The sequence below is a fragment of the Pseudophryne corroboree genome, chromosome 9 (genome assembly GCF_028390025.1).
Source record: "Pseudophryne corroboree isolate aPseCor3 chromosome 9, aPseCor3.hap2, whole genome shotgun sequence".
Taxonomy (NCBI): Eukaryota; Metazoa; Chordata; class Amphibia; order Anura; family Myobatrachidae; genus Pseudophryne; species Pseudophryne corroboree.
The window spans coordinates 36,801,608-36,829,002 of NC_086452.1; the positions used below are offsets into that span (position 1 = coordinate 36,801,608).

Genomic DNA, 27,395 nt, shown 5'->3' on the forward strand with positions numbered 1-27,395 from the left:
AGCCTCCTATCAGCTGGCTCCTTGAGGGCGGCCCTATCTGGAGACGGTACCGCCACTTGTTTTGATAAGCGTGTGAGCGCCTTATCCACCCTAAGGGGTGTTTCCCAACGCGCCCTAACTTGTGGCGGGAAAGGGTATACCGCCAATAATTTTCTATCGGGGGAAACCCACGCATCATCACACACTTCATTTAATTTATCTGATTCAGGAAAAACTACAGGTAGTTTTTTCACACTCCACATAATACCCTTTTTTGTGGTACTTGTAGTATCAGAAATATGTAACACCTCCTTCATTGCCCTTAACAAGTAACGTGTGGCCCTAAAGGGAAATACGTTTGTTTCTTCACCGTCGACACTGGAGTCAGTGTCCGTGTCTGTGTCGACCGACTGAGGTAAAAGGACGTTTTAACGCCCCTGACGGTGTTTGAGACGCCTGGACAGGTACTAATTGGTTTGCCGGCCGTCTCATGTCGTCAACCGACCTTGCAGCGTGTTGACATTATCACGTAATTCCTTAAATAAGCCATCCATTCCGGTGTCGACTCCCTAGAGAGTGACATCACCATTACAGGCAATTGCTCAGTCTCCTCACCAACATCGTCCTCATACATGTCGACACACACGTACCGACACACAGCACACACACAGGGAATGCTCTGATAGAGGACAGGACCCCACTAGCCCTTTGGAGAGACAGAGGGAGAGTTTGCCAGCACACACCAAAACGCTATAATTATACAGGGACAACCTTTATATAAGTGTTTTTCCCTTATAGCATCTTAATATATATAATCATATCGCCAAATAAGTGCCCCCCCTCTCTGTTTTAACCCTGTTTCTGTAGTGCAGTGCAGGGGAGAGCCTGGGAGCCTTCCCACCAGCATTTCTGTGAGGGAAAATGGCGCTGTGTGCTGAGGAGAATAGGCCCCGCCCCCTTTTCGGCGGGCTTCTTCTCCCGTTTTTCTGAGACCTGGCAGGGGTTAAATACATCCATATAGCCCCAGGGGCTATATGTGATGTATTTTTTAGCCAGAACAAGGTATTCTCATTGCTGCCCAGGGCGCCCCCTGCACCCTCCGTGACCGCTGGTGTGAAGTGTGTGACAACAATGGCGCACAGCTGCAGTGCTGTGCGCTACCTCATGAAGACTGAAAAGTCTTCTGCCGCCGGTTTCTGGACCTCTTCGCTTTTCGGCATCTGCAAGGGGGTCGGCGGCGCGGCTCCGGACTCCATGGCTGGGCCTGTGTTCGATCCCTCTGGAGCTAATGGTGTCCAGTAGCCTAAGAAGCCAATCCATCCTGCACGCAGGTGAGTTCACTTCTTCTCCCCTAAGTCCCTCGTTGCAGTGAGCCTGTTGCCAGCAGGACTCACTGTAAAATAAAAAACCTAAAAACTTTTTCTAAGCAGCTCTTTAGGAGAGCCACCTAGATTGCACCCTGCTCGGACGGCACAAAAACCTAACTGAGGCTTGGAGGAGGGTCATAGGGGGAGGAGCCAGTGCACACCACCTGATCCTAAAGCTTTATTTTTGTGCCCTGTCTCCTGCGGAGCCGCTAATCCCCATGGTCCTGACGGAGTCCCCAGCATCCACTAGGACGTCAGAGAAACTACGGGTAGTTTTTTCTCCCCAAACATAATACCCTTTTTAGTGGTACCTGTATTTATATCAGAAATGTGTAACACCTCTTTCATTGCCTCAATCATGCAGTGAATGGCCTTAGTGGGCATCAGGTTAGACTCATCGTCGTCGACACTGGTGTCAGTATCAGTGTCGACATCTGGGTCTGCGGTCTGAGGTAGCGGGCGTTTTAGAGCCCCTGATGACCTGTGCGACGCCTGGACAGGCACGAGCTGAGAAGTCGGCTGTCCCACATTTGGCATGTCGTCAAATTTCTTATGTAAGGAGTCTATACGTGCACTCATTTCTTTCCATAAGTTCAACCATTTAGGTGTCTGCCCCGCAGGGGGTGACATCCCTTCTAAAGGCATCTGCTCCGCCTCCACATCATTATCCTCATCAAACATGTCGACACAGCCGTACCGACACACCGCACACACACAAGGAATGCTCCAACTGAGGACAGGACCCACAAAAGCCCTTTGGGGGGACAGAGTGAGAGTATGCCAGCACACACCAGAGCGCTATATAATGCAGGGACTAACTGAGTTATGTCCCCTATAGCTGCTTTTTCTATATAATTTATACTGCGCCTAAATTTAGTGCCCCCCCTCTCTGTTTTTACCCTGTGCTGTAGTGTAGACTGCAGGGGAGAGCCAGGGAGCTTCCTTCCAGCGGATCTGTGAAGGAGAAATGGCGCCAGTGTGCTGTGGGAGATAGCTCCGCCCCTTTTCCGCGGACTATTCTCCCGCTTTTTTCTATATTCTGGCAGGGGTATTTTCCACATATATAGCCTCTGGGGCTATATATTGTGGTATTTTTGCCAGCCAAGGTGTTAATATTGCTTCTCAGGGCCCCCCCCCCCCAGCGCCCGGAGTGTGAAGTGTGTGTGAGGAGCAATGGTGCACAGCTGCAGTGCTGTGCGCTACCTTGGTGAAGACGGATGTCTTCTGCCGCCGATTTTCCGGACCTCTTCTTGCTTCTGGCTCTGTAAGGGGGACGGCGGCGCGGCTCCGGGACCGAACACCAAGGACTGGGCCTGCGGTCGATCCCTCTGGAGCTAATGGTGTCCAGTAGCCTAAGAAGCCCAATCCGGCTGCAAGCAGGCGAGTTCGCTTCTTCTCCCCTTAGTCCCTCGCTGCAGTGAGCCTGTTGCCAGCAGGTCTCACTGAAAATAAAAAACCTAAATCTATACTTTCTTTCTAAGGGCTCAGGAGAGCCCCTAGTGTGCATCCAACCTCGGCCGGGCACAAAATCTAACTGAGGCTTGGAGGGGGGTCATAGTGGGAGGAGCCAGTGCACACCAGGTAGTCCTAAATCTTTCTAGAGTGCCCAGCCTCCTTCGGAGCCCGCTATTCCCCATGGTCCTTACGGAGTTCCCAGCATCCACTAGGACGTCAGAGAAATAAAAAACAACAAAACACACACTATGGCATGTTAGATTTGGTTTTTGGATGTGTTTGCAGTAGAAATATTGCGTCTGTGTGTAGAGAAAGGTCTGCCGCCTGGGCATGTAAGGACACTGCTCAGAGCCTGCGAGCCGAGAGCATTACAGACGCGGCAAGTGTAAATGCGGAGTGTGACATTGCGTTACAGCCATACAGGAGCGGACGTGTATACCTGTGTGAATCGCGGTTGCATCAATCAACACTTAAAGTTTAGTTGCCCTCTAAACTATTTATTAATCCGTACAGTGACGCAAGGGGCAGGCTACCCACCATGTCACATTGACACAATGGGCGGGCTTCCGTGTCACAGTAATGCAATGGGCAGGCTTCATCTCCATCTCACAGTGACGCAAGGGGCGGGCTCAGGTAAGACGTACTATTATTGTGCAGCATTACTGTGTGTATTTATAGATATAGCTCTAATTTGTGGGGGCCACTGCAGGAGAGACCTCCGACATCATTTGCGCAGAAGCCGCTGAAAGCCTTACTGAACAAATGAAACATCCCTTTGACAAAAAAAAAAAAAGTGGAAATCCCACTTACAAGGGAATAAAACACTGTATGCACTTAAAAACAGGACTTTTATACTTACACAAATTCCTGGACCATGGGGTACAGACACTCTGGATGAGGCAAATACTTCTATATTCACACCCTGACGTAAACCAGTTATTTGTATAACCAACCCCCACAGGATGGAAGCGCAAGAGTGTGACACCACTGCCTCTACAAGAGTGGAACCCAACCATTGGTAAATGGCCTAACAAGAAAGGAACCGTCCTGGCATCCACAGGAGATGTCTGCGGTATCCGGGTCCTTGAGCAGTTCTGCCCCACCTTTTGATTTAACCTGGATATGATCGTCACAACCTCGGACCAGAGAATAGCGGACATGACATCCATGAAACAATCTGGGTACAAACCAGTGGAGCTGTGGAAACTGGATATGGGGGGGGCACCAACCTGCAAATCTACAGCCTTCCCAGGTGGGAACATACAAGTAAGCATCCTTGATGTCTACGGATACCATAAACGCATCCTTTTGTAAGCAGTTGATGACAGATCTAAAGGATTCCATCTTTAACTTTTCCACCAAAACATAAGCATTGAGGGACTTAAGGTGCTATATGGGTGGAAAGAAACTCATGTACCGGGAGCAAAAGTATCACACTTATGGCCAAGTGGTGGTGGTGAGGGGACAGAGGGGAGGGAAATCATACACAGATTACAGAATGGTCTCAAGTTTCCTTTCTGTAATTTCCAGAAGTACGGAATGGTGGTAGCCTGAAATTCTATGGGAGCATCACCTTAGGTCAGGCATTCCCAACCACGGTCCTCAAGGCACACCAACAGTGCAGGTTTTAGTGATATCCAGGCTTCAGCACAAATGGTTAAATCAAAATAACTGAGCTACTAATTAAGTCACCTGTGCTGAAGCCTGGATATCACTAAAACCTGCACTGTTGGTGTGCCTTGAGGACCGTGGTTGGGAAACACTGCCTTAGGTGGAGCTCCCCATACTTTGGTATACTGTTCTATAAAGAGTGTGAGAAGCCGGTCACACTTTCAGGCTTCACATAACAAATGGGGAAACGAAGCGTTAGCTCTGGTTCTTGTTAAGCAGTGTACCGTCAGGCTCCACTGACTTCTCCCTGACCAGGAAGTCATCCTCCCCTGTAGTGTTCCTATGAAGATGAGGAAGCCTCGGCCTGATTCCTCCTACACCTCACCATCCCTTGGAAGACTCTGTCAGACCCTCTCTAGCACTGACCCGCGGCAAACCTCTGATGTTTCCACAAAACAGCTGGTGAGGGTTCCGCCAGACCCCTCTCCTAAAGAGAGAGACTGACTACATCCTGCACTTATCAAAGAAATGCCCCTAAACCGGTTTGTCTAGCGTCTCCACCTCTGACCCACAGATGAACCCCCGGCCGAGATGCATGGGGTCAGTGGTGAGGCAAAATAGGCAGGACGTTTCTTTTCCCCTACGCGGCGAGCTACATGAGCAGTGCCAGAGATTCAGCCCAGGCTGCTCCTACCAGATCAGTGGTGGATCGTGTGTGTCAGCAGTAGCCGGCTATCACATTGGCAAGGCAAGAATGAGGCATCCATGGCTGGATGTCCCTTGGACAATGCAGAATGACACTTCAGTCACTGAAGAAGCCTCCCAGCCGGGCTCAGACCAGGAATTACTCCCTCTTTCAGACATAACACATGCAAAACCCCAAGGAAATCCCACCTTATCTAAAGAAAGTACCAGGGAAAGGAAAGCGCAGGTGCTGGCGGTTTCTTTATGTATGAACTACAGCGCGCACACTGGGGCGGAGGCACCAGGCTGCCAAAATACCGCACCTCCCGTCAGGGCTGAGCACATACCAGTCACAGTCACACAAGGGACAGCTCCCTAACGACTGGCCTACGCCATAGGTTCCCCCCACCTGATTATGCTTTCTAGATAGGTGCTAGGGCTCTACCGTGGTAATTCGCCCCTTGGGAACCGACCCGGGCTTTGATAGCCACAACTGCCTTACCGTCACCTGTGCTTACCCCTGGTTTGCCGGAGGTTGCAATGACAGCAGAAAGTAAGGGAAAAGTGATCTCGCGCTGGGCACAGCACCGCATCGGCCAACTCCCACAGTCATGTGACCACAACCTCAGGTGGTCCCAGTGCAGAAGTAATATATTACACTATATCAGTTACTACAGGGGCACTGTAATAAATGTGTTCCTGCAGGACAGAAGATAAGAGGAGGGACGAGCAAAATGGGTCTTTATACCCCATGGACCAGTGGGTTAAAAGAGAATAGAGGATTTTGGTACTTACCGATAAATCTATTTCTCCGAATCCACTCGCAGACACTGGAGATCTCAGACAGCTGGGGTGTGATGGATGCAAAAAAACAAACAAACAAAAAGAAACACTTATGCACAGCTGGCTCCTCCCCCTTCACCCCCCTAATCCCTCCAGTTTGAAAATTGACGGAGAGAAGAGAGAACATGAAAAATCAAAGCCATACGGGAAGGAACCAACCGTACCAACACCTCGAACAGCAACCAAGAACTATGACCATTATAATCAAACTGTTTGAACTAAATTTAACAAGAACACGCAGGCAGACAGCACCGAGGCGGGCGTCCGGTGTCCCCGAGTGGATTCAGAGAAATGGATTTATCGGTAAGTACCAAAGTCCTCTTTTCTCTTTCATCTACTAGGGGACACTAGAGATCTTAGACAGCTGGGTACGTCCCAAAGATACTCCCATGGGCGGGAGTGCTGTCCGAAGCCTGAAGAACCAAACGTCCAAAATTTGCATCTCGAGATGTAAACGTATCAAACTTGTAGAACAGAGTGAACGTGTGTGCTGATGACCATGTTGCAGCTCTGCAAAGTTGGGCAGTGGAAGCTCCTCTAGCCACAGTCCATGAAGCACCCACTGATCTGGTGGTATGAGCTCCTATCCGAAAAGGAACCCTCCTACCACTAGAGATATATGCCTGTTTTATGGTTAGTCGTATCCATCTGGCCAAGGTTTGTTTTGAAGCCGGCCAGCCCTTCCTGGGTCCATCACATACAGAACAAAAAAGCTTCAGATTTCCTAAGAGATACCGTAGCTTGTATGTAAGGCTTTGACCACATCCAAAGACAAGTCCGCTTCTGCCAATCCCTGGAAGGAGGGGACCACAATCAGTTGGTTTATGTAAAAACCCGAAACCACCTTAGGTAAAAACTCCACCTGCGTATGGAGTTTTGCTCTGTCTTCATGAAAAACTAAAAAGGGACTTTTACATGACAGAGCCTCTAACTCCGAGACCCTCCTCGCTGATGCTAAAGCTAGGAGCAGGGCTACTTCCCAGCTAATGTATCTCAGATCTGCCTTTTCCAAAGGCTCAAAAACTGCCAATTTAAAAAATTCTAGCACTAAATTTAGATCACACAGGGCCGTGGGAGGACGAAAAGGTGGTTGTATTCTCAACACACCCTGTAAAAATGTCTGGACCTCCTGCAGGGACGCCAGACATTGCTGGAAAAGAATATAGAGGGCCAAGACCTGTACCTTCAAGGATCCAAATCATTTTGGAGAAACCTCAAAAGTCTACTAAGGCGGAACACTCTGGGATTCCAACCCCTAGGCTGACACCAGTCCATGTACTCCTTCCAGATTCTATAGTAGGGTGCCGCAGTGAGTGGCTTTCTTGCCGCTAACATGGTAGGAATAGCCGATTTTGGGATACCTCTGTCTCTTAGAAACCAGGTCTTAACCACGCCGTCAAACGTGGACGGCTCAGATCTGGGTGAAGGAATGGCCCTTGTGACAACAGGTCTTCCCTCTGCAGCAGTCTCCAAGGATCTTCCGCCAGGAGTCCCCTCAGGTCTGAGTACCAACTTCTGCGAGGCCAGTCTGGTGCTATTAAAATCACCCACGCTTTTTCCCGTTTGACCTTTTTCAAACACTCCTGGTAAAAGGGGAAAAGGCGGGAAGATGTACACCTGTTCGTATAGCCAGGGAATCGCTAGTGCGTCCATTGCTTCTGCTGCTGGATCCCTCATCCTGGCAGCTGATGGTTGTTTTTCCGAGAGGTTAGGTCTATCTGTGGTAGACCCCACCGTCGTACTACTGCCTCGAATACCTGTGGGTAGAGACACCACTCCCCTGGATGCATGTCCTGCCAACTGAGGCAACCTGCTTCCCAATTTTCCACTCCTGGAATAAAGACTGCTGACAGGATTATGTTGCGCTTTTCTGTCCAAGACAGAATCTCTGTGGCCTCTTTTTGAGCCATGCAGCTTCTTGTTCCTCCCTGACGGTTCATGTATGCCGTTGCAGTCACATTGTCCAACTGCACTCTCGTGTGCTGAGCCCATACTAGGTCTTCCGCCAGAAGAAGTGCATTGTAAATGGCTCTTAATTCCAGTACATTTATTGGGAGACTGCTCTCCTGCAGTGACCATATTCCCTGAAACAGATGACAGTCCAGTACTGCTTCCCATCCTCTGATACTGGCATCTGTTGTCAAAATCTTCCAATCCCAGATTCCAAACCTCTTTCCCGCTGTCAGGTTCCTGTGGACCGAGCACCAAATTAACGGGGTCCTGGCCTGGGGCGACAAGCGAATCCTTCGGTGAAGAAGTACAGTAAATGCATGCCTGCCCCCTGAGGAATCAGATTTAGCTGAAAGGGTCTGGAATGTGCATGCCATATTGGATCGCTTCAAAGGATGCTACCATCTTTTCTAGAAGCCGTACACAAAGATATAGAGAGACAGTCTAGTTCTTTAGAACCTGAGGTACCATTTCCTTGATATCTCAAATTTTGTCCTCTGGGAGAAACACCTTCAGTTGTATGGTGTTCAAGATGAGACCCAAAATTTGAATCCTCTGCGTCGGTTGCAGATTGGATTTTTTGAAATTCACGATCCAGCCATGTCGAATCAGAAATTGATGAGTGATCTAAGCATCCAGGATCAACTGGTCCTGAGAGGGAGCCTTGATGAGAAGGTCGTCCAGATACGGTATTATCGTTACCCCTAATTATCTCAATTTCGCTACCATGACTGCCATGATCTTTGTGAAGATCCTCGGGGCTGAAGATAGGCCAAACTGTAAAGCTCTAAACTAGTAATGAGTCTTGCCCACTGAAAACTGTAACTAGGCTTGGTGTGGGGTCCAAATTGGGACACGGAGGTACCCATCCTTTATGTCCATCGACACCATAAACTCCCGATGCTCCAGTCCCGCTAAAACTGACTGTACCGATTCTATCTTGAATCTGTAAACTGTCAGGAATTGATTTAAAACCTTTAAATTGAGGATTGGCCTGACAGACCCATCCGGTTTTGGTACTACAAAAAGATTTGAATAAAATCCCACTCCTCTTTGAGAAGTCAGGACAGGCATAATTACTTCTGTCTGAAGTAACTTTTGAATAGCCGTGTCTAATGCTCTCGCTTTGTGAGGGCACCAAGGAAGGCCCGTCATAAAGAACTGTGAGGTCGGTTCAGAAATTCTATCTTGTATTCCTGGGAAATAATATGGTTGACCCAGACTTTTTGTGAGGTTTCGGCCCAGGTATCCCGAAACCTTTCCAGTCCTGTTTTCGGGTTGTGGACTGGGAACGGCCTCTTCTTCAGACTCTTCTTGCAGGAGAGGGAGGGGTCTCTTTACTGCTTTACGCACAGTCTTTTCTACTTGTGCGGCCGGAGCTACTCTAATTAAGAATTCCTTCATAGTCTTGTAAAAACCACCATCTCCGTAGAAATATCTGCCAGGGCATGTTCCCATGACGGGCCACTGCACCCAGGTTGAGCGTCCATTCCCAAATATGTGCTGCCAATATTAGTGCTCTTTTTTCCATACATAGCAAATCTTTGTGGTCTTGGTTGGTGCTTTAGACGACATGTTAAAAGCACACACACGCCCAATCAGCAGTACTTTCACCCTATTAGAGTAGGAGGAGAAAGACCGTAGTGATATAGGGAGCAGTGAAAAAGTTGGGAGTCACACAGCTGGAGTTCTATTAAACATTATATAAAAAAATAAAGAAATTTTAACCAGCCTGATGTTTACAACCCTCACACCAACAACTGTTAACACTGCTTGAGTTGTCTGTATCCCTCCTCCGCAGGACCTGTCAGCAGTGCCCCTTGGAAGATAAAATGTTCTTTTAGAGCATTTAAAATCAGAAGTTCTCAGGAGTAGAGCCCTATAAAAACCTTTTTCTACAAGCCAGCGCCAGTAATAACCAGCACTGTCAGGAGTGCCGTTAGTAACAAGCAGCAGCTCCTATGAGCCTTTAGATTCCCTTCAGTGAACGGACACTTAACACATCCGCTCCCCTCAGAAAGGAATAGCCCTCTCTACGCACCTAAACCAGAAAAACAAAATGGCGGCAAGTGATTTTTTTTTTTTTTTCATACACCTCACAACACTTATCCTAACAGCGCGGCATATGGGGCAGAGAGGGAGCCGTTTTCTGGCTGCTTTCTGAATGTAGAGTCAGCCCGTCCTGCGTGACCACAAAAGCGCTTTATCTCAGCTTTCTCAGTACCTGTGCGCCAATTCTCCCCCCGCTGAGTAACAGCCGCTCACTAGCCTCCGGTCTCGCCACAGGTAGTCCCCACGCTGCTCAGCCGCTGGTCTCCGGCTGCTCCCGACCTCAGCGGCTTACTGACTGCTACAGGGAGATAGTCGCAGTTACTGAGGGAACGGTCCGCTATGCTCAGTTACTCACTGCTCGTCGGCGGCTCTGCTGAATGATCTTCTGACAGAGATGCAGATCCCTTCCACCGGGATATTTGTCTCTCCTATACAGCGTATAGTTTTTGGAAGCTTTCACCCTCCTTTCTGATAGGCAAGATCAGCCCACTTGATTAGATATTCCATTAAAAACCAGACGTTTGCAGCTAGTATAGTCATTCACCACATTGACACTGTATAGAGTGTATTTCTGATCAATTTAATGTTATCTTCATTGTAAAAAAAACCCAGCGCTTTTCTAAAAAAAAAAAAAAAGAAAGAAAAGAAAATTTCTAAGTGACCCCAAACTTTTGAACGGTAGCCTGTGTCTCTGTATGTGTAAAAAAATAAAATAAAAAATAAAATAAATATATATTATATTTTTTTGTTTGATTGTTAAAAATATTAAGCACAAAACTATGAAAGATTTGATTTCGTACATACAAGTCCTCTTACAGTACATCATATTTGGATGATCTCACCTATGTATAAGCTCAAGCTTTGCAGGATGGGCAATTATTACTGTTCAATGCTTCCCCTTTCTACAACCACCCTATGTACCGCAGAAGAACAAGGTTCCCCGTCTCCCCCTTAATAACCGCACCCCAGCACGGCCACATACAGTACACTACTATACACATAACCGTTAAGAGCAGGTGAAACTGGAGCTTGATCCTGTACCTGGCAGTAGACTGGCTTGTGCAGGAAGGAAAACATTTGCATCAGTTCATAAGTATTGTTGTAATCCTTGGGAAGCTTGTCGACGCACAGGCACTTTGAGTGAAGAAAATCCTCTATCAGCTGACTGGCGTCCACCCACTGGGCAAACAGGGTGAAATCCTCCAGCTGCTTGCCAACCAACCCCAGGCGGGCCTTGGAAGCGGTGTCCTTCTTCATATACTCCACAAACCCATATCCCTTAGAGTGCCCGGTGAACTCGCTGTAAACCAGAAAGCATCGCTCAATGTGCCCGTAGATCCGGACCAATTCCTCAAACTCTTTAATGGTGAACAAGGGGGGCAGGTTGGTGACGCAGAGCAAAGCATCTGTCGGCTGCAGCTGAACGGAGATCTCCTGGTCTCGGAGCTGGTGATTGTGGAACCTGGAAATCGCGTCTTCTGCTTGCTCTCTGTCTGATAGAGTGACGTAGGCTGGAAAGAGAGAGGGGGGGGGGGGGGGAATTCATTACAATCCAAAATACATGTTCCATTAGTGCTCAGAACAAGGATTTACTGCAAGAGACTGACATTGTAGGTGCAGCTATGATCTTTCCATTGCATCACTCACGTTGTTTGCCACAATGGCATAGCGTCCGTACAAGGAACTAGGGAAATAATGTGTGTTTGTCACATGAAGAGCAACAGGGGGATGAAAAAAAATATTCGCCCCCTTTGACGATTCTTTGCAAAGACAAAAAGCTCGGAGCATCAGTTTTCTCCAAAGCTCACTTAAGTGGCTGGTGTGAATAAACTGAAGTGTTTTAAATGTTTAAATAGTTTTTTTTTTTAAATACACAGTTGGTTAGTGTATTTTCAAACATGAGCTTCATCATGAAGATCAGAGAACAGCCAAGATAAAATTTCTGAAAATAGCGTACATGCCAGCTAGGGTCTTCTAAAAAGGCATAGTAAATGCTCAAAGTTTATAAAGGTTAAAGTTGTGCCTTCAAGCCAGTGCAAAAGGATGCACTCAAACAGTTTTATAAACATTGATATATATTTACACAGACACAAAAGGAATAGGACTACTCAAAGTCCCAAGTATCAGAACAGATGAACAAACACTATGAATGGGAAACATTCAATGACTCAGCTATTCCTGAACTCACAACATGCACAGAATCAGCAGCAATGTAGATTTACACCTAAAAAAATACCTTTCATTTATAAAAGGCTAATTTGATTTCTACACGGTAAGGAGAGCGTTCACATTTTATGCTGTCTCTGAACAGAGTACGGCAGTTAGGGTCTAATAAATAATTTAATTGCCAAAACCTGCAGACGGGTAATGCCGCATTATTCTGCAGACGTCAGGATACTGGGAGATCAGTAACAGCTGAGTCAGGTACAAACGTTACATTACACATCTATCCCTCCTAAAGGAGTCTTAATTATTAGGTCTGCTACACTTCCTTTTACTAAAACAATTAACATACTGAAGCCTATAACATTCCACCTATAAATAAGCCAGAACGATTAAATTATATTAGACAAAAACATATAAAGCTTATATGTAACAACGTAAAAAAAATAAATAGGAATTTAATACCTATCGGTAATTCCTTTTCTCGTAGTCCGTAGGTTATACTGGGATGGTATTAGTACCATGGGGTATAGATTGAGTCCATTGCAGCCTTGGCACTTTAAAAATCTTCAGTGCATGCTGGCTCCTCCCCTCTATGCCTAAGGAACAGGGACAACAACAGCATATTGGGATGGTATTCGTACCATGGGGAAGTCCCAAAGCTCCCAGAACGGGTGGGAGAGTGCCGAGACCTCTGCAAAACTGACTGACCAAACTGAAGGTCCTCAGAGGTCAAGGTATCGAATAGTGTTCACTCTAGGCTGTTTTAGCTGGCAAAACCCGCCCTGCCCCTTTTGCGGCGCCCTGCTAGAACAGCCGCCCGCTCCCTGCCCTCCCGGCGTGTATAGATGCCGTGCGCATGCGCGCGGCATCCATTCACGCATTGGGAGAGGGCTGGGGGAAGCCCAGCACCAACGGAGGTGCTGGGCACGCCCCCAACAGTGACGTCGCCGGCCACAGACGCTCTCTATAGTAGCGTCTGTGGGCCGCACCGCCCCCTAAAATGACGTAGGCGTGGCAGCACCCCCATTTCGGCCGCGCGCGCACTTGTGCCCCTGGAGTCCGGCGCCCTGCCCCTTTTCACTCCTAGAGTGAACACTATCGAACTTGTAGAACTTTACAAACATGTTCGAACCAGACCAAGTAGCTGCTCGGCACAACTGCGAGGCCGAGACACCACAGGCAGCCGCCCAGGAAGAACCCACCAACCTAGTGGAGTGGGCCTGAATAGAACTTGGCAGTGGCAATGCTGCCGAAGTGTAAGCCTGTTGGGATAGTCAGACGAATCCAACCAGCAATGGACTGCTTTGAAGCAGGACATCCAATCCTGGTAGCATCGTAGGAGGACAAAAAGAAAGTCAGTCTGTGGCGAGCTGTCCTCTTGACGTAAGTCTTCAAAGCCCGAACCACGTCCAGGGACTTAGGAGTAACAGATGTGTCAGACACCACCGGAACCACAATCGGCTGATTTATGTGAAAAGCCGGCACCACTTTTGGCAAAAACTGCGGGCGAGTCCTGAGCTCCGCCCTATCCCCATGAAATTTAAAATAAGGGATCTTACAGGATAAGACACCCAAATCAGACACACGCCTCGCAGAGGCCATTGCCAGCAGCATGACAGTCTTCCAAGTCAAGAATTTCATGTCCACCCTGTGTAACGGTTCAAACCAATCCAATCGGAGAAAGGTTAGGACCAAATTGAGATCCCACAGAGCTGTGGGAGGGACAAAGGGCGGTTGAATGCGAAGGACACCTTTTAAGAACGTCTGTAACTCTGGAATCACAGCCAACTGCCTCTAGAAGAATATGGACAAGGCCGACATCTGAACTTTGATGGGGCCTAGCCGTAGGCCCATCTCCACCATGCCTGCAGAAAGAGCAGGAAACGGCCAAATTCCACAGTAGAATATTTTCTACCCTCACACCAAGAAACATACTTCTTCCAGATGCGGTGGTAATGCTTTGACACGACCACCTTTTGGGCTTGGACCATAGTCAAGACCACCCTGGAGGGAAGTCCTTTTCTGGCTAGGATCTCCCTTTCAACCTCCATGCTGTCAAACGTAGCTGCAGGAAGTCTGGATAGATGAACGGCCCTTGCTGAAGATCTTTGAGAAGCGGCAGAGGCCAGGTCTCGTCGAGAGACATGGCTAGGAGGTCCACATACCAGGCCCGACGAGGCCAATCCGGGGCAATCACAATTGCTTGAACGCATTCCCATTTCAGTCTTTTTAGAACTCTGGGAATGAGAGGAATTGGAGGGAATAGATAGATGAACTGGGGAGTCCACAGCGCTGTCAGAGCGTCCATCGCTGCACCCTGCGGATCCCTCGTCCTGGAACAGTAGCGACGCAGCTTCTTGTTGAGCCAAGAAGCCATCATGTTTATTATCGGGCAGCCCCACCAATGAACCAGCTGTGTAATCACCTGAGGGTAAAGGCCCCATTACCCCGTATGTATATCATGACTGCTGAGGAAGTCTGCTTCCCAGTTGTCCACTCCCGGAATGAATATGGCCGACATGGCCTTTGCATTGTTTTCCGCCCAGAGGAGTATCCTGGACACCTCTCGCATGGCGGCCCTGCTTTTTGTTCCTCCCTATTGGTTTATGTATGCCACCGCCGTGGCGCTGTCCAACTGGACCTGTATGGCCTGATGTTGGAGAAGAGAGGAGGGCCTGTAGAAGGGCATTGTAAATCGCCCTGAGTTTCAGAATGTTTATCGGAAGAGAAGACACCTGACGCGACCACCTTCCTTGGAACTGAGCCCCTTGGGTCACAGCACCCCAACCGCGGAGGCTCGCATTAGTTGTCAACAGAATCCAAGACTGGATTCCGAACGGTCGACCTTCCACTAGGTGGGAGATCTGCAACCACCACAATAGGGAAATTCTCGCCCTTGGCGAAAGTGATATCCTTTGGTGCATGTGTAGATACGACCACGACTACTTGTCCAGTAGATCCAGCTGGAATGGACAGGCATGAAATCATCCGTATTGAATTGCCTCGTAGGAGGCCACCATCTTGCCTAGTAGGTGAACGTAAAGATGCACTGAGATCTTGTGGGGCTTCAGCACAGAGCGGACCATAGACTGAATTGCCAAGGCTTTGTCCATTGGAAGAAATACTTTGAGACACAGTATCCAGTATCATCCCCAGGAACTGTAGTCTCTGCGATGGTTCCAGGTGTGATTTTTGTAGATTTAGAATCCACCCGTGGTTCATAAGAAGCAGTGTAGTCAGGTCGATGCTCTCCAACAGTCACTCTCTGGACACAGCTTTTATGAGGAGATCATCCAAGTAAGGGACGATGTTCACTCCCATCACACGGAGCTGTAGCATCATCTCCACCATAACTTTCGTGAACACCCTCGGTGCCGTTGAGAGGCCAATGGGCAAGGCCCGAAACTGGAAGTGGCGGTCCTGTAACGCAAATCTGAGATAAGTCTGATGAGGGAAACATATCAGGATGTGCAGGTATGCATCCTTGATATCCAGGGATACCAGGAATTCCTCCTTCTTCCAGGCCAGAAACCACCGCTTTTAGAGATTCCATCTTGAACTTGAGCACACGCAGGTACGGGTTCAGAGATTTGAGGTTCAAGATCGGCAGTACCGAACCGTCCAGTTTCGGTACCGCAAAGAGGCTTGAATAAAATCCCTCGTTTTGGAACAGAGGGGGGACTGGACCAATAGCCTGTGTTTGCAGCAGTTTTTGAATGGCGTCCTGCAAGGTAACCCTTGCTACAGGTGAAGCTGGTAAGCCAGATCTGAAGAATCTGTGAGGAGGGAGTGCTTGAAATTCCAACCAGCAACCTTGGAATATTAGGTCTCTTACCCAAGGGTACCAGCAGGACCCTGCCCAAACCTGGGCGAAATATTGCAGTCGAGCACCCACCTGATAGTCCCCCTGCAGCTGGGTCCAACCGTCACGCGGAGGGCTTCGTGGAGAAAGAACTGGAATTCTGGTCCAGTGATCCAGCAGCTGCTGGTCTGCGAGATTTTCCTCGAGATACTCTAGCTGCATTAGAGGCACCCCTGGCCCTACCTCTAAATCTGGCCACACGAAAGGACTGTAAAGAGAGGCCGGGTAAGGTCTTCTAGCCAGAGGGGCTGCAGACCGCAGATAAGTGGACTTACCTGCCGTTGCATGTGAAATCCACTCGTTTAGTTCTTCACCAAACAAGGCATCCACCTATGAAAGGAAGATTCTCAACACCTTTTTTGGAATCAGCATCCGTTGTCCAATGTCGCAGCCATAGTGCTCTGCGAGCCGATACCGCCATAGCCGTGAAGCGGGCATTAATGAGGCCTATATCCTTGATTGCCTCACTCATAAAGTTAGCAGCATCCTAGATATGTTGCACTAGAGTTATGATCTCATCCTCAGGCATCGTGTCAAACCCCTCAATTATATTATCAGACCATTTTACCATGGCCCTTGTGATCCAACCACAAGCAATGGTGGGTCTCCGTGTGACTCCCACCGCAGTGTAAATGGATTTGAGCGTAGTTTAAATTTTACGATCAGCTGGGTCTTTCAGGAAGAGAGCACCAGGTACAGGAAGTACAACTTTTCGTGACAGCCTGGAAACCGAGGTATCCACAGTAGGGGGATTTCCCCACACTTTCCTATCCTTAGGAGGAAAGGGAAATGAGGTTAGCAACCACTTAGGGGTTTGAAACTTCTTGTCACGATTAATCCATGTCTCTTTAAAAAGAGTGTTTAATTCCTTTGAGACAGGAAATGTGGCAGTAGATTTTAGTTTCACATTAAAAAAAAAAATGACTCTTCATTAGGTCATGCCTCTTTATCTGGGATATTGAGGACCTCCCTAATAGAATATATTAGGGCTTCTACACCCTGAGATAGAGTAATGTCACCTTTGTCAACATCTACCTCTCCCTATTTCAAATCTGGCATGTCATTTTCAGAGTCAGAATGGAGTACATGTGGGAGTGTGCGTTACTGTGAAACCAGCAGGGGGGGCTGAGAAGCCGGTCTGTGGTCAGAAGTATGAACTAAAAAAGCATCCACAGATTTTTTAAGCATTTGTCTTTCCTGCCTGGCAGTAGCCAATTCAGAATTAATGTTAGATATCATCCTTTTAAATGAATCCAGCTATGCTGGTTCCTGTGTGCTGCTTCTCCTGAGAAGGGGTGGTGCACCAAGTACACAACAGAGATCCCCCTGGAGAAGGGGAAAACTTTGTGTTACAGGATGGACACACAGCCTTTTTTGCCAGACATGTTTATACAGCAAAACACACACACTAGCAGTGAAATAACACAGTAACAGTGAGATAACACAGAACCCCAGACAGCCTGTATGGAGTGATACAGAAAGGGACAGAACCAGCACACTATGCGTCAACAGCTAAAGCAGTGCTTTGCCGGGCATAAACTAGAGCCCTAGATAAGGGAACTAGTTTTTCTTACAATATAATGCTCCCCCCCCTTCTACAAACCCCTTGGTAGCAGCACAAGGTGCTTTTAGAGGGTCCTTGGAGGAGCAGCGCTTCCTTGCCTGGAGTCTGATGCAGCAGGAAATGGCGCCTCTAAGCCGCTGGTCCCGCTCTCTGGGAAGCCCCGCCTGCTCAATGACACGCGGTCCCTGTATATTATTTATACTGGCTTTCTGGCATTTGAGTAGAAAACGGGGTTTAAACCCCTTTTCTGTGCTAGCGCCAGTGTGGGTATAGGCTGCCCTTATGCCGCCATTGTAACCAGGGACCGTGGTTTCTGTACTCACCGCACCAGCGTCTGTTAGGGGTAGCAGAATGCTGTTGGAGTACGTGCACACCCTGGGGGTGAGCGAAACACCACCTCAGGAGCTTTGTCCTGTCAGCGGGGATCTGGACCATTAACCCTGTAAGAGGTTGGTTCGGTCCCCCCCATAAGTCCCACAACGCAGGCAGACTGGTGCCAGCCAGTGCTGCCTGAAAATAAACTAAAATAAGATTTTACTCACCGGTAAATCTATTTCTCGTAGTCCGTAGTGGATGCTGGGGACTCCGTAAGGACCATGGGGAATAGCGGCTCCGCAGGAGACTGGGCACAGCTAAGAAAGATTTAGGACTACCTGGTGTGCACTGGCTCCTCCCACTATGACCCTCCTCCAGACTTCAGTAAGGATACTGTGCCCGGAAGAGCTGACACAATAAGGAAGGATTTTGAATCCCGGGTAAGACTCATACCAGCCACACCAATCACACCGTATAACTCGTGATAATATACCCAGTTAACAGTATGAACACAACAGAGCCTCTCAAAGGATGGCTCAACAATAACCCTTGTAGTTAACAATAACTATATACAAGTATTGCAGACAGTCCGCACTTGGGACGGGCGCCCAGCATCCACTACGGACTACGAGAAATAGATTTACCGGTGAGTAAAATCTTATTTTCTCTGACGTCCTAGTGGATGCTGAGGACTCCGTAAGGACCATGGGGATTATACCAAAGCTCCCAAACGGGCGGGAGAGTGCGGATGACTCTGCAGCACCGAATGAGAGAACTCAAGGTCCTCCTCAGCCAGGGTATCAAATTTGTAGAATTTTGCAAACGTGTTTGCCCCTGACCAAGTAGCAGCTCGGCAAAGTTGTAAAGCCGAGACCCCTCGGGCAGCCGCCCAAGAAGAGCCCACTTTCCTCGTGGAATGGGCTTTTACAGATTTAGGCTGCGGCAGGCCAGCCACCGAATGCGCAAGCTGAATTGTGCTACAAATCCAGCGAGCAATAGTCTGCTTTGAAGCAGGAGCACCCATCTTGTTTGGTGCATACAGGATAAATAGCGAGTCAGTCTTCCTGACTCCAGCCGTCCTGGAAACATAAATTTTCAAGGCCCTGACTACGTCCAGTAACTTGGAGTCCTCCAAGTCCCTAGTAGCCGCAGGCACCACGATAGGTTGGTTCAAGTGAAAAACTGATACCACCTTAGGAAGAAACTGGGGACGAGTCCTCAATTCTGCCCTATCCATATGGAAAATCAAATAGGGGCTTTTACATGACAAAGCCGCCAATTCTGACACACGCCTTGCCGAAGCCAAGGCCAAAAGCATGACCACTTTCCACGTGAAATATTTTAAATCCACGGTTTTGAGTGGCTCAAACCAATGTGACTTTAGGAAACCCAACACCACGTTGAGGTCCCACGGTGCCACTGGAGGCACAAAAGGAGGCTGAATATGCAGCACTCCCTTGACAAATGTCTGAACTTCAGGCAGTGAAGCCAGTTCTTTTTGGAAGAAAATCGACAGAGCCGAAATCTGGACCTTAATGGAACCCAGTTTTAGGCCCATAGTCACCCCTGACTGTAGGAAGTGCAGAAATCGACCTAGCTGGAATTCCTCCGTTGGGGCCTTCCTGGCCTCACACCACGCAACATATTTTCGCCATATGCGGTGATAATGTTGTACGGTTACATCTTTTCTAGCTTTAATAAGCGTAGGAATGACTTCCTCCGGAATACCCTTTTCTTTTAGGATCCGGTGTTCAACCGCCATGCCGTTAAACGCAGCCGCGGTAAGTCTTGGAACAGACAGGGCCCCTGCAGCAGCAGGTCCTGTCTGAGCGGCAGAGGCCATGGGTCCTCTGAGATTAATTCTTGAAGTTCCGGGTACCAAGACCTTCTTGGCCAATCTGGAACAATGAGAATAGTTCTTACTCCTCTTTTCTTTATTATCCTCAGTACCTTGGGTATGAGAGGAAGAGGAGGGAACACATAAACCGACCGGTACACCCACGGTGTCACTAGAGCGTCCACAGCTATCGCCTGAGGGTCTCTTGACCTGGCGCAATATTTTTCTAGCTTTTTGTTTAAGCGGGACGCCATCATGTCCACCTGTGGCTTTTCCCAACGGTTTACAATCAGTTGGAAGACTTCTGGATGAAGTCCCCACTCTCCCGGGTGGAGGTCGTGCTTGCTGAGGAAGTCTGCTTCCCAGTTGTCCACTCCCGGAATGAACACTGCTGACAGTGCTAACACGTGATTTTCCGCCCATCTGAGAATCCTTGTGGCTTCTGCCATCGCCGTCCTGCTTCTTGTGCCGCCCTGTCGATTTACATGGGCGACTGCCGTGATGTTGTCTGACTGGATCAGAACCGGCTGGTTTTGAAGCAGGGGCTTTGCTTGACTTAGGGCATTGTATATGGCCCTCAGTTCCAGAACATTTATGTGTAGGGAAGTCTCCTGACTCGACCAAAGTCCTTGGAAGTTTCTTCCCCGTGTGACTGCACCCCAGCCCCGAAGGCTGGCATCCGTGGTCACCAGGACCCAGTCCTGTATGCCGAATCTGCGGCCCTCTCTGAGATGAGCACTCTGCAGCCACCACAGCAGAGACACCCTGGTCCTTGGAGACAGGGTTATCAACCGATGCATTTGAAGATGCGATCCGGACCATTGGTCCAACAGGTCCCACTGAAAGGTTCTGGCATGGAACCTGCCGAATGGAATCGCTTCGTAGGAAGCTACCATCTTTCCCAGGACTCGCGTGCAATGATGCACCGACACCTGTTTTGGTTTCAGGAGGCCTCTCACTAGAGATGACAGCTCCTTGGCTTTCTCCTCTGGGAGAAACACTTTTTTCTGGACTGTGTCCAGAATCATCCCCAGGAACAGTAGACGTGTCGCCGGAACCAGCTGAGACTTTGGAATATTCAGAATCCAACCGTGCTGGTGTAGCACCTCCTGAGATAATGCTACGCCGACCAACAACTGCTCTCTGGACCTCGCCCTTATCAGGAGATCGTCCAAGTATGGGATAATTAAAACTCCCTTCTTTCGAAGGAGTATCATCATTTCGGCCATTACCTTGGTAAATACCCTCGGTGCCGTGGACAGGCCGAACGGCAACGTCTGGAATTGGTAATGACAATCCTGTACCACAAATCTGAGGTACTCCTGGTGAGGATGGTAAATGGGGACATGCAGGTAACCATCCTTGATGTCCAGAGATACCATGTAATCTCCCTCTTCCAGGCTTGCAACAACCGCCCTGAGCGATTCCATCTTGAACTTGAATTTTCTTAAATATGTGTTCAAGGATTTCAAATTTAAAATGGGTCTCACCGAACCGTCCGGTTTCGGTACCACAAACATTGTGGAATAGTAACCCCGTCCTTGTTGAAGTAGGGGCACCTTGACTATCACCTGCTGGGAATATAGCTTGTGAATTGCCTCTAACACAGCCTCCCTTTCTGAAGGAGTCGTTGGTAAGGCAGATTTGAGGAAACGGCGGGGGGGGGGGGGGGGGGGGGGGGGGGGGGATGTCTCGAATTCCAGCCTGTTCCCCTGAGATACCACTTGAAGGATCCAGGGATCTACCTGTGAGCGAGCCCACTGATTGCTGAAGTTTTTGAGACGGCCCCCCACCATACCTGGCTCCGCCTGCTGAGCCCCAGCGTCATGCGGTGGACTTAGCAGAAGAAGCGGGGGAGGACTTTTGTTCCTGGGAAGTGGCTGTATGCTGCAGCTTTTTTCCCCTACCTCTGCCTCTGGGCAGAAAGGACGCGCCTCTACCCCGTCTGCTCTTTTGGGGGCGAAAGGACTGCACCTGATAATACGGTGCTCTCTTTGGTTGTGAGGGGACATGTGGCAAAAATGCTGACTTCCCAGCTGTTGCTGTGGACACTAAGTCTGAAAGACCATCCCCGAACAACTCCTCACCCTTATAAGGCAAAACTTCCATGTGCCTTTTAGAATCTGCATCACCTGTCCACTGCCGGGTCCATAACCCTCTCCTGGCACAAATGGACAGTGCACTTATTTTTGATGCCAGCCGGCAAATATCCCTCTGTGCATCTCTTATGTAAAAGACAGCGTCTTTAATATGCTCTACGTTTAGCAATATAGTGTCCCTGTCTAGGGTGTCAATGTTTTCTGACAGGGAGTCTGACCATGCAGCTGCAGCACTGCACATCCATGCTGAGGCAATAGCTGGTCTCAGTATAATACCAGTGTGTGTATATATAGCTTTCTGGAGAGCCTTCTGCTTTCTGTCAGCAGGTTCCTTTAGGGCGGCCGTATCCTGGGACGGCAGTGCCACCTTTTTTGATAAGCGCGTAAGCGCTTTATCCACCCTAGGGGGTGTTTCGCAACGTGACCTATCCTCTGGCGGGAAAGGGTACACCATTAGTAATTTTTTTGAAATTACCAATTTTTTATCGGGGGAAGCCCACGCTAGTTCACACACTTCATTCAATTCTTCAGAAGGGGGAAAAACTACTGGTAGTTTTTTCTCCCCAAACATAATACCCTTGTTAGTGGTACCTGGGGTCACCTCAGAAATGTGTTAAACATTTTTTATTGCCTCAATCATATAACGAGTGGCCCTATTGGACATTACATTAGTCTCTTCGTCGTCGACACTGGTATCAGTATCCGTGTCGACATCTGTGTCTGTCACCTGAGCTAGCGGGCGTTTTAGAGCCCCTGATGACTTTTGAGACGTCTGGGCAGGCACGGGCTGAGAAGCCGGCTGCCCCGCATTTGGCATGTCGTCAAATTTTTTATGTAAGGAGTCGACACTTTCGCGTAATTCCTTCCACAAGTCCATCCACTCCGGTGTCTGCCCCGCAGGGGGTGACAACACATTTACAGGCACCTGCTCCTCCTCCACATAAGTCTCCTCATCAAACATGTCGACACAGCCGTACCGACACACCGCACACACACAGGGAATGCTCTGACAGAAGACAGGACCCCACAAAGCCCTTTGGGGAGACAGAGAGAGAGTATGCCAGCACACACCAGAGCGCTATATAAATCAGCAGTGTTCACTCTAGGAGTGAAAAGGGGCAGGGCGCCGGACTCCGGGGGCACATGTACGCACGCGCGGCGAAGCTGCGATCGTGTCAGAAACGGGGCGCGGCCACGCAAATTAGGGGGTGTGGCCACGCCTACGTCATTTTAGGGGGCGGTGCGGCCCACAGACGCTACTATAGAGAGCGTCTGTGGCCGGCGACGTCACTGTTGGGGGCGTGCCCAGCACCTCCGTTGGTGCTGGGCTTCCCCCAGCCCTCTCCCAATGCGTGAATGGATGCCGCGCGCATGCGCACGGTATCTATACACGCCGGGAGGGCAGGAAGCGGGCGGCTGTTCTAGCAGGGCGCCGCAAAAGGGGCAGGGCGGGTTTTGCCTGCTAAAAAACGGGCAGGGCGCGGCGCCCTGCTAAAACAGCCTAGAGTGAACACTAAATCAGGGATTAACTAAATTATATCCCCTTATAGCTGCTATATGTATATTGCGCCTAAATTTAGTGCCCCCCCTCTCTTTTTTACCCTTTTCTGTAGTGTAGACTGCAGGGGAGAGCCAGAGAGCTTCCTTCCAGCGGAGCTGTGAGGGAGAAATGGCGCCAGTGTGCTGAAGGAGATAGCTCCGCCCCTTTTTCGGCTGACTTTTCTCCCGCTTTTTTATGGATTCTGGCAGGGGTATTTATCACATATATAGCCTCTGGGGCTATATATTGTGATATATTTGCCAGCCAAGGTGTATTTATTGCTTCTCAGGGCGCCCCCCCCCAGCGCCCTGCACCCTCAGTGACCGGAGTGTGAAGTGTGTATGAGGAGCAATGGCGCACAGCTGCAGTGCTGTGCGCTGCCTTGGTGAAGACTGATGTCTTCTGCTGCCAATTTTCCGGATTCTTCTTGCTTTTGGCTCTGTAAGGGGGCCGGCGGCGCGGCTCCGGGACCGAACACCAATGGCCGGTTCCATGCGATCGATCCCTCTGGAGCTAATGGTGTCCAGTAGCCTAAGAAGCCCAAGCTACCACAAGTTAGGTAGGTTCGCTTCTTCTCCCCTTAGTCCCTCGCTGCAGTGAGTCTGTTGCCAGCAGATCTCACTGTAAAATAAAAAACCTAAAATATACTTTCTCTCTAGGAGCTCAGGAGAGCCCCTAGTGTGCATCCAGCTCAGCCGGGCACAGGATTCTAACTGAAGTCTGGAGGAGGGTCATAGTGGGAGGAGCCAGTGCACACCAGTCCTAAATCTTTCTTAGCTGTGCCCAGTCTCCTGCGGAGCCGCTATTCCCCATGGTCCTTACGGAGTCCCCAGCATCCACTAGGACGTCAGAGAAAATAAAGTTTTGAAGAAAACACTCTGGAGCTCCAGAGAATGCACCCAGCTCCTTGGGCACATTTTTCTAAACTGAGTCTGCAGGGAGGGCATAGAGGGGAGGAGCCAGCACACACTGAAGATTTTTAAAGTGCCAAGGCTCCAATGGGGCCAATCTATATCCCATGGTACTAATACCATCCCAGTATCCCCTAGGACGTTAGAGAAATGTAATGAGTGTAGATTATGGATTGTCCCTGTACCCACAATAACCCATCTGTGTGTCTATGAGAATGGGTGCAATACTGGAACCCATAAATAACCCTCAATGTAGTCATATACTGTATCCAAAACCAATTAAACCCACAAAGGACTTACATTTTTTGTTTAATTAATCAATAACAAAATGTGTTTTTATAGTAAAACACACAGCCTGTGAGAACTTCTTACCGGTCTTTTTAATTTTATCCACATAGCAATATTTGATCTCGTAGTCCTGTAATAAATTGTGTATGTCCTAGGAGTAAAAAAACAAAACAAAGTATGTTAAAAAGGACTGAAAAGAAGCCGCCATCAGTGAGAGAGAACAGACGCTGCCGCCGGAACATATGGAACGGAACGCGCGTTTACTTAAGAAGCTGCTGCAGTCGTGTATTTATAGGCATAAACATTACAAATACTTAGCAGCGGTGTCAGCACTGGAACTAAAGCACAAAACAGATTGTGCTACATGGTGCAGTAGCGTTAATGGAAAGGCTTCCTATTATATCCTTATCAGAGATGCTTTGTGCTCTCAGCAAGTCACCGATTAATTTCACCTGGCCAAAGACGGCCCGGAGACAGACCAGATGGTGGTTAACAAAGTAATACAGGAATCAGGAGCCGGGCAGCGAGATCTAGGATGCCGCAAGTTCTTCTAAGGAGCCAGGGGAGATCTGCACCCACTCACATCAAGAGCTGCGACTCTAAATTCAGGAAGCAGCATAAATGTGTATTTACATGAAATCACTATTAAGGTGCAGCTCTAAATAGGACGCGGTTCTTACACAAGAACACGGCCTATCTATTCACCCCTGTGGAGACGGATCAGGACCGCAGATTATGGAGTGACAGAGTATTCTAACAGATTACACTAGATCATCATATTGTTTGGCTGGAGTCTCTATGGGGGGAGATGTATCAACCCTCCTAAAGAGTGGAGAAGATGCCCATAGCAACCAATTAAGCTTCTATCTACAATTATATAGAATGTGCTTCATAAATGATAGCTGGAAGCCGATTGGTTGCAATGTCCAACTTCTCCACTCTTTGCAAGGTTTGATACATTTCCCCTTATGGGGTAGATTTACTAAAACTTTTAAAAATAAAAAGTGATGGTGTTGGTTGCAACCAGCCAGACTCTGCCTATCATGGTCTAGGATGCAATAGAGACATGATAGCTAGAACCTGGTTGCTATGGGAAACACCGCTTTTCCTTTTTAGAAGCTTTAGTAAATTTACCCCTCTGTCCGTAAACCTAGTAACAGTGGCCGTGCGCTCCCATACACGCCATTGCTGGACACGTGCAGTCACTGGTAGCGACAGAGAGGTTACCTGTGATCGCAAGCACATGGCATGTACAGCGGACGCTAAGCGCTGAGTGGGAACGCAATAACGGATTCCACATTTAGTGTCTGGCGTGGGCATCACCTGGGATTTCCTCAGTTGTGTGGAGGGTGAAATCCTGGTCGGGTCCCTGGCGCTATCACTATTAGATCCAGGGTACCCTTTATACAAAGCAAACTACATAAGATATTTTTTCCCCTCAAGTTATTACTCTCTCCTGCTTTCCCCAAGAGGAGTCAGCCATGCGAGTCACTTCAGACCATTCCGGATTGGCACATCGCGTCCTGACGGCATCGTAAGTTCTCTACGGGACGTAACTGAAAACGTATGACTCTGGTGCTACCGTAATCAGCCGATACGCACACTGCAGCATATTGTGGTGACACCCTGTGACATATCATGCCAAACTGAATATCCCCCACTGCGGCCGATTACAAATGCCCTCAATACACTTGAATTGGCTATTTATCAACGAGTGATAAAACTTGTTGTGAATGATCAAACTCGCTGCACATGATATATGACACTCCAGCCAATCAGCCACAACTGTCATTTTTCTAACATGACAGTTAGGATCTGATTGGCTGGGGCACCATTTATTATTCACAACGAATTTGGGGCAATTTCTTTGCCTCATTTTATAGTACTCCCGATCTTACACCAGCCCCACGTACAATGGTTGTTGACTGTAGAGAGTACATCTCAGTTCTCAAGACCTACAGCTGTGCCCAGCCAGGTATACAGCATACATATAGAGGGGTGTATTCAATAAGTGTCTGATCCATTCAGACATGAATTTGTCGGAATGGATCAGACAGGGGCTATTCAAGGGTCCGCCAAATCAGACTGTCGGATTTGGCTGTACCCGGGGCCCTGTCCTGTCACTGCTGTCAGCGGCTGCTGGGTGCGCTGACAGCGGCAGCAGATGGTGGTGGTCAGAGCTGCAGCAGGGAGAGAGGTGTCTGGCCCGGGGGACGGCCGTCAAGGTACCTCTCATCCCCGCAGCACCGCTCCCCACCTCAATCCGACTTGTTTTCAGTCAGATTGAGTTTGTCGGAAAGCGGGCCAAAACCTGTCGGATTTGACCCCATTTCCAACAGAAGCACGCGGATCGCGGCTATTCCGCCGATCCACGTGATTCCCGACTTGTCGGAAAAAAATCAGCCACTATTGAATAGGTCGGAACCCCTTCCTTCCTAAATCAGTCGGAAGCTGCCGTCTTTCCGGCAAGACGGCAGCTTCCGACTCTTATTGAATACACCCCATAGTCTCACTGCTTTGCACGGGAGAACTAGTTGGCTACAATTTATGGGCACTTTCTGGGTTCGCTGCAATTATATGACCTATTAGGAAAATAACATAAAATGTATTCTTATGCTACCAGAAGTTCACCCGTTCTCTCCTGATAAAGGAACCCAACATATGTGAGGCCAAAACTAACAAAAGGTGGATGCTCCTCGTTACCAGGCCTGACATTCTCTAATTTCCCCAGGACAAGCCGTCAGGCATTATATAAATAAAATATAACACTATGCAGCGGACCGAAAAATTTCCCATGAAACAAAGGCCAGACTGCTCCGGACAGCAGCGCATTACACAAAGCTCCGAGCCAGGAATACTTTCCTGCCAGTCC

The 27,395-nt window shown here is 48.7% G+C and overlaps 1 protein-coding gene across 1 annotated transcript in view; it reads right to left on the reverse strand.

Annotated features, from left to right (window-relative positions):
* RAVER2 (ribonucleoprotein, PTB binding 2) overlaps positions 1-27,395 on the reverse strand; it is an 87,212-nt gene that overhangs the window by 51,927 nt on the left and 7,890 nt on the right. The window contains exons 2-3 of the mRNA XM_063939175.1: positions 24,608-24,674; positions 10,983-11,452 (exon numbers count right to left, since the gene is read on the reverse strand). Of these exons, the coding sequence (XP_063795245.1) occupies positions 10,983-11,452; positions 24,608-24,674 (537 nt within the window). The remainder of the gene's footprint in view (positions 1-10,982; positions 11,453-24,607; positions 24,675-27,395) is intronic.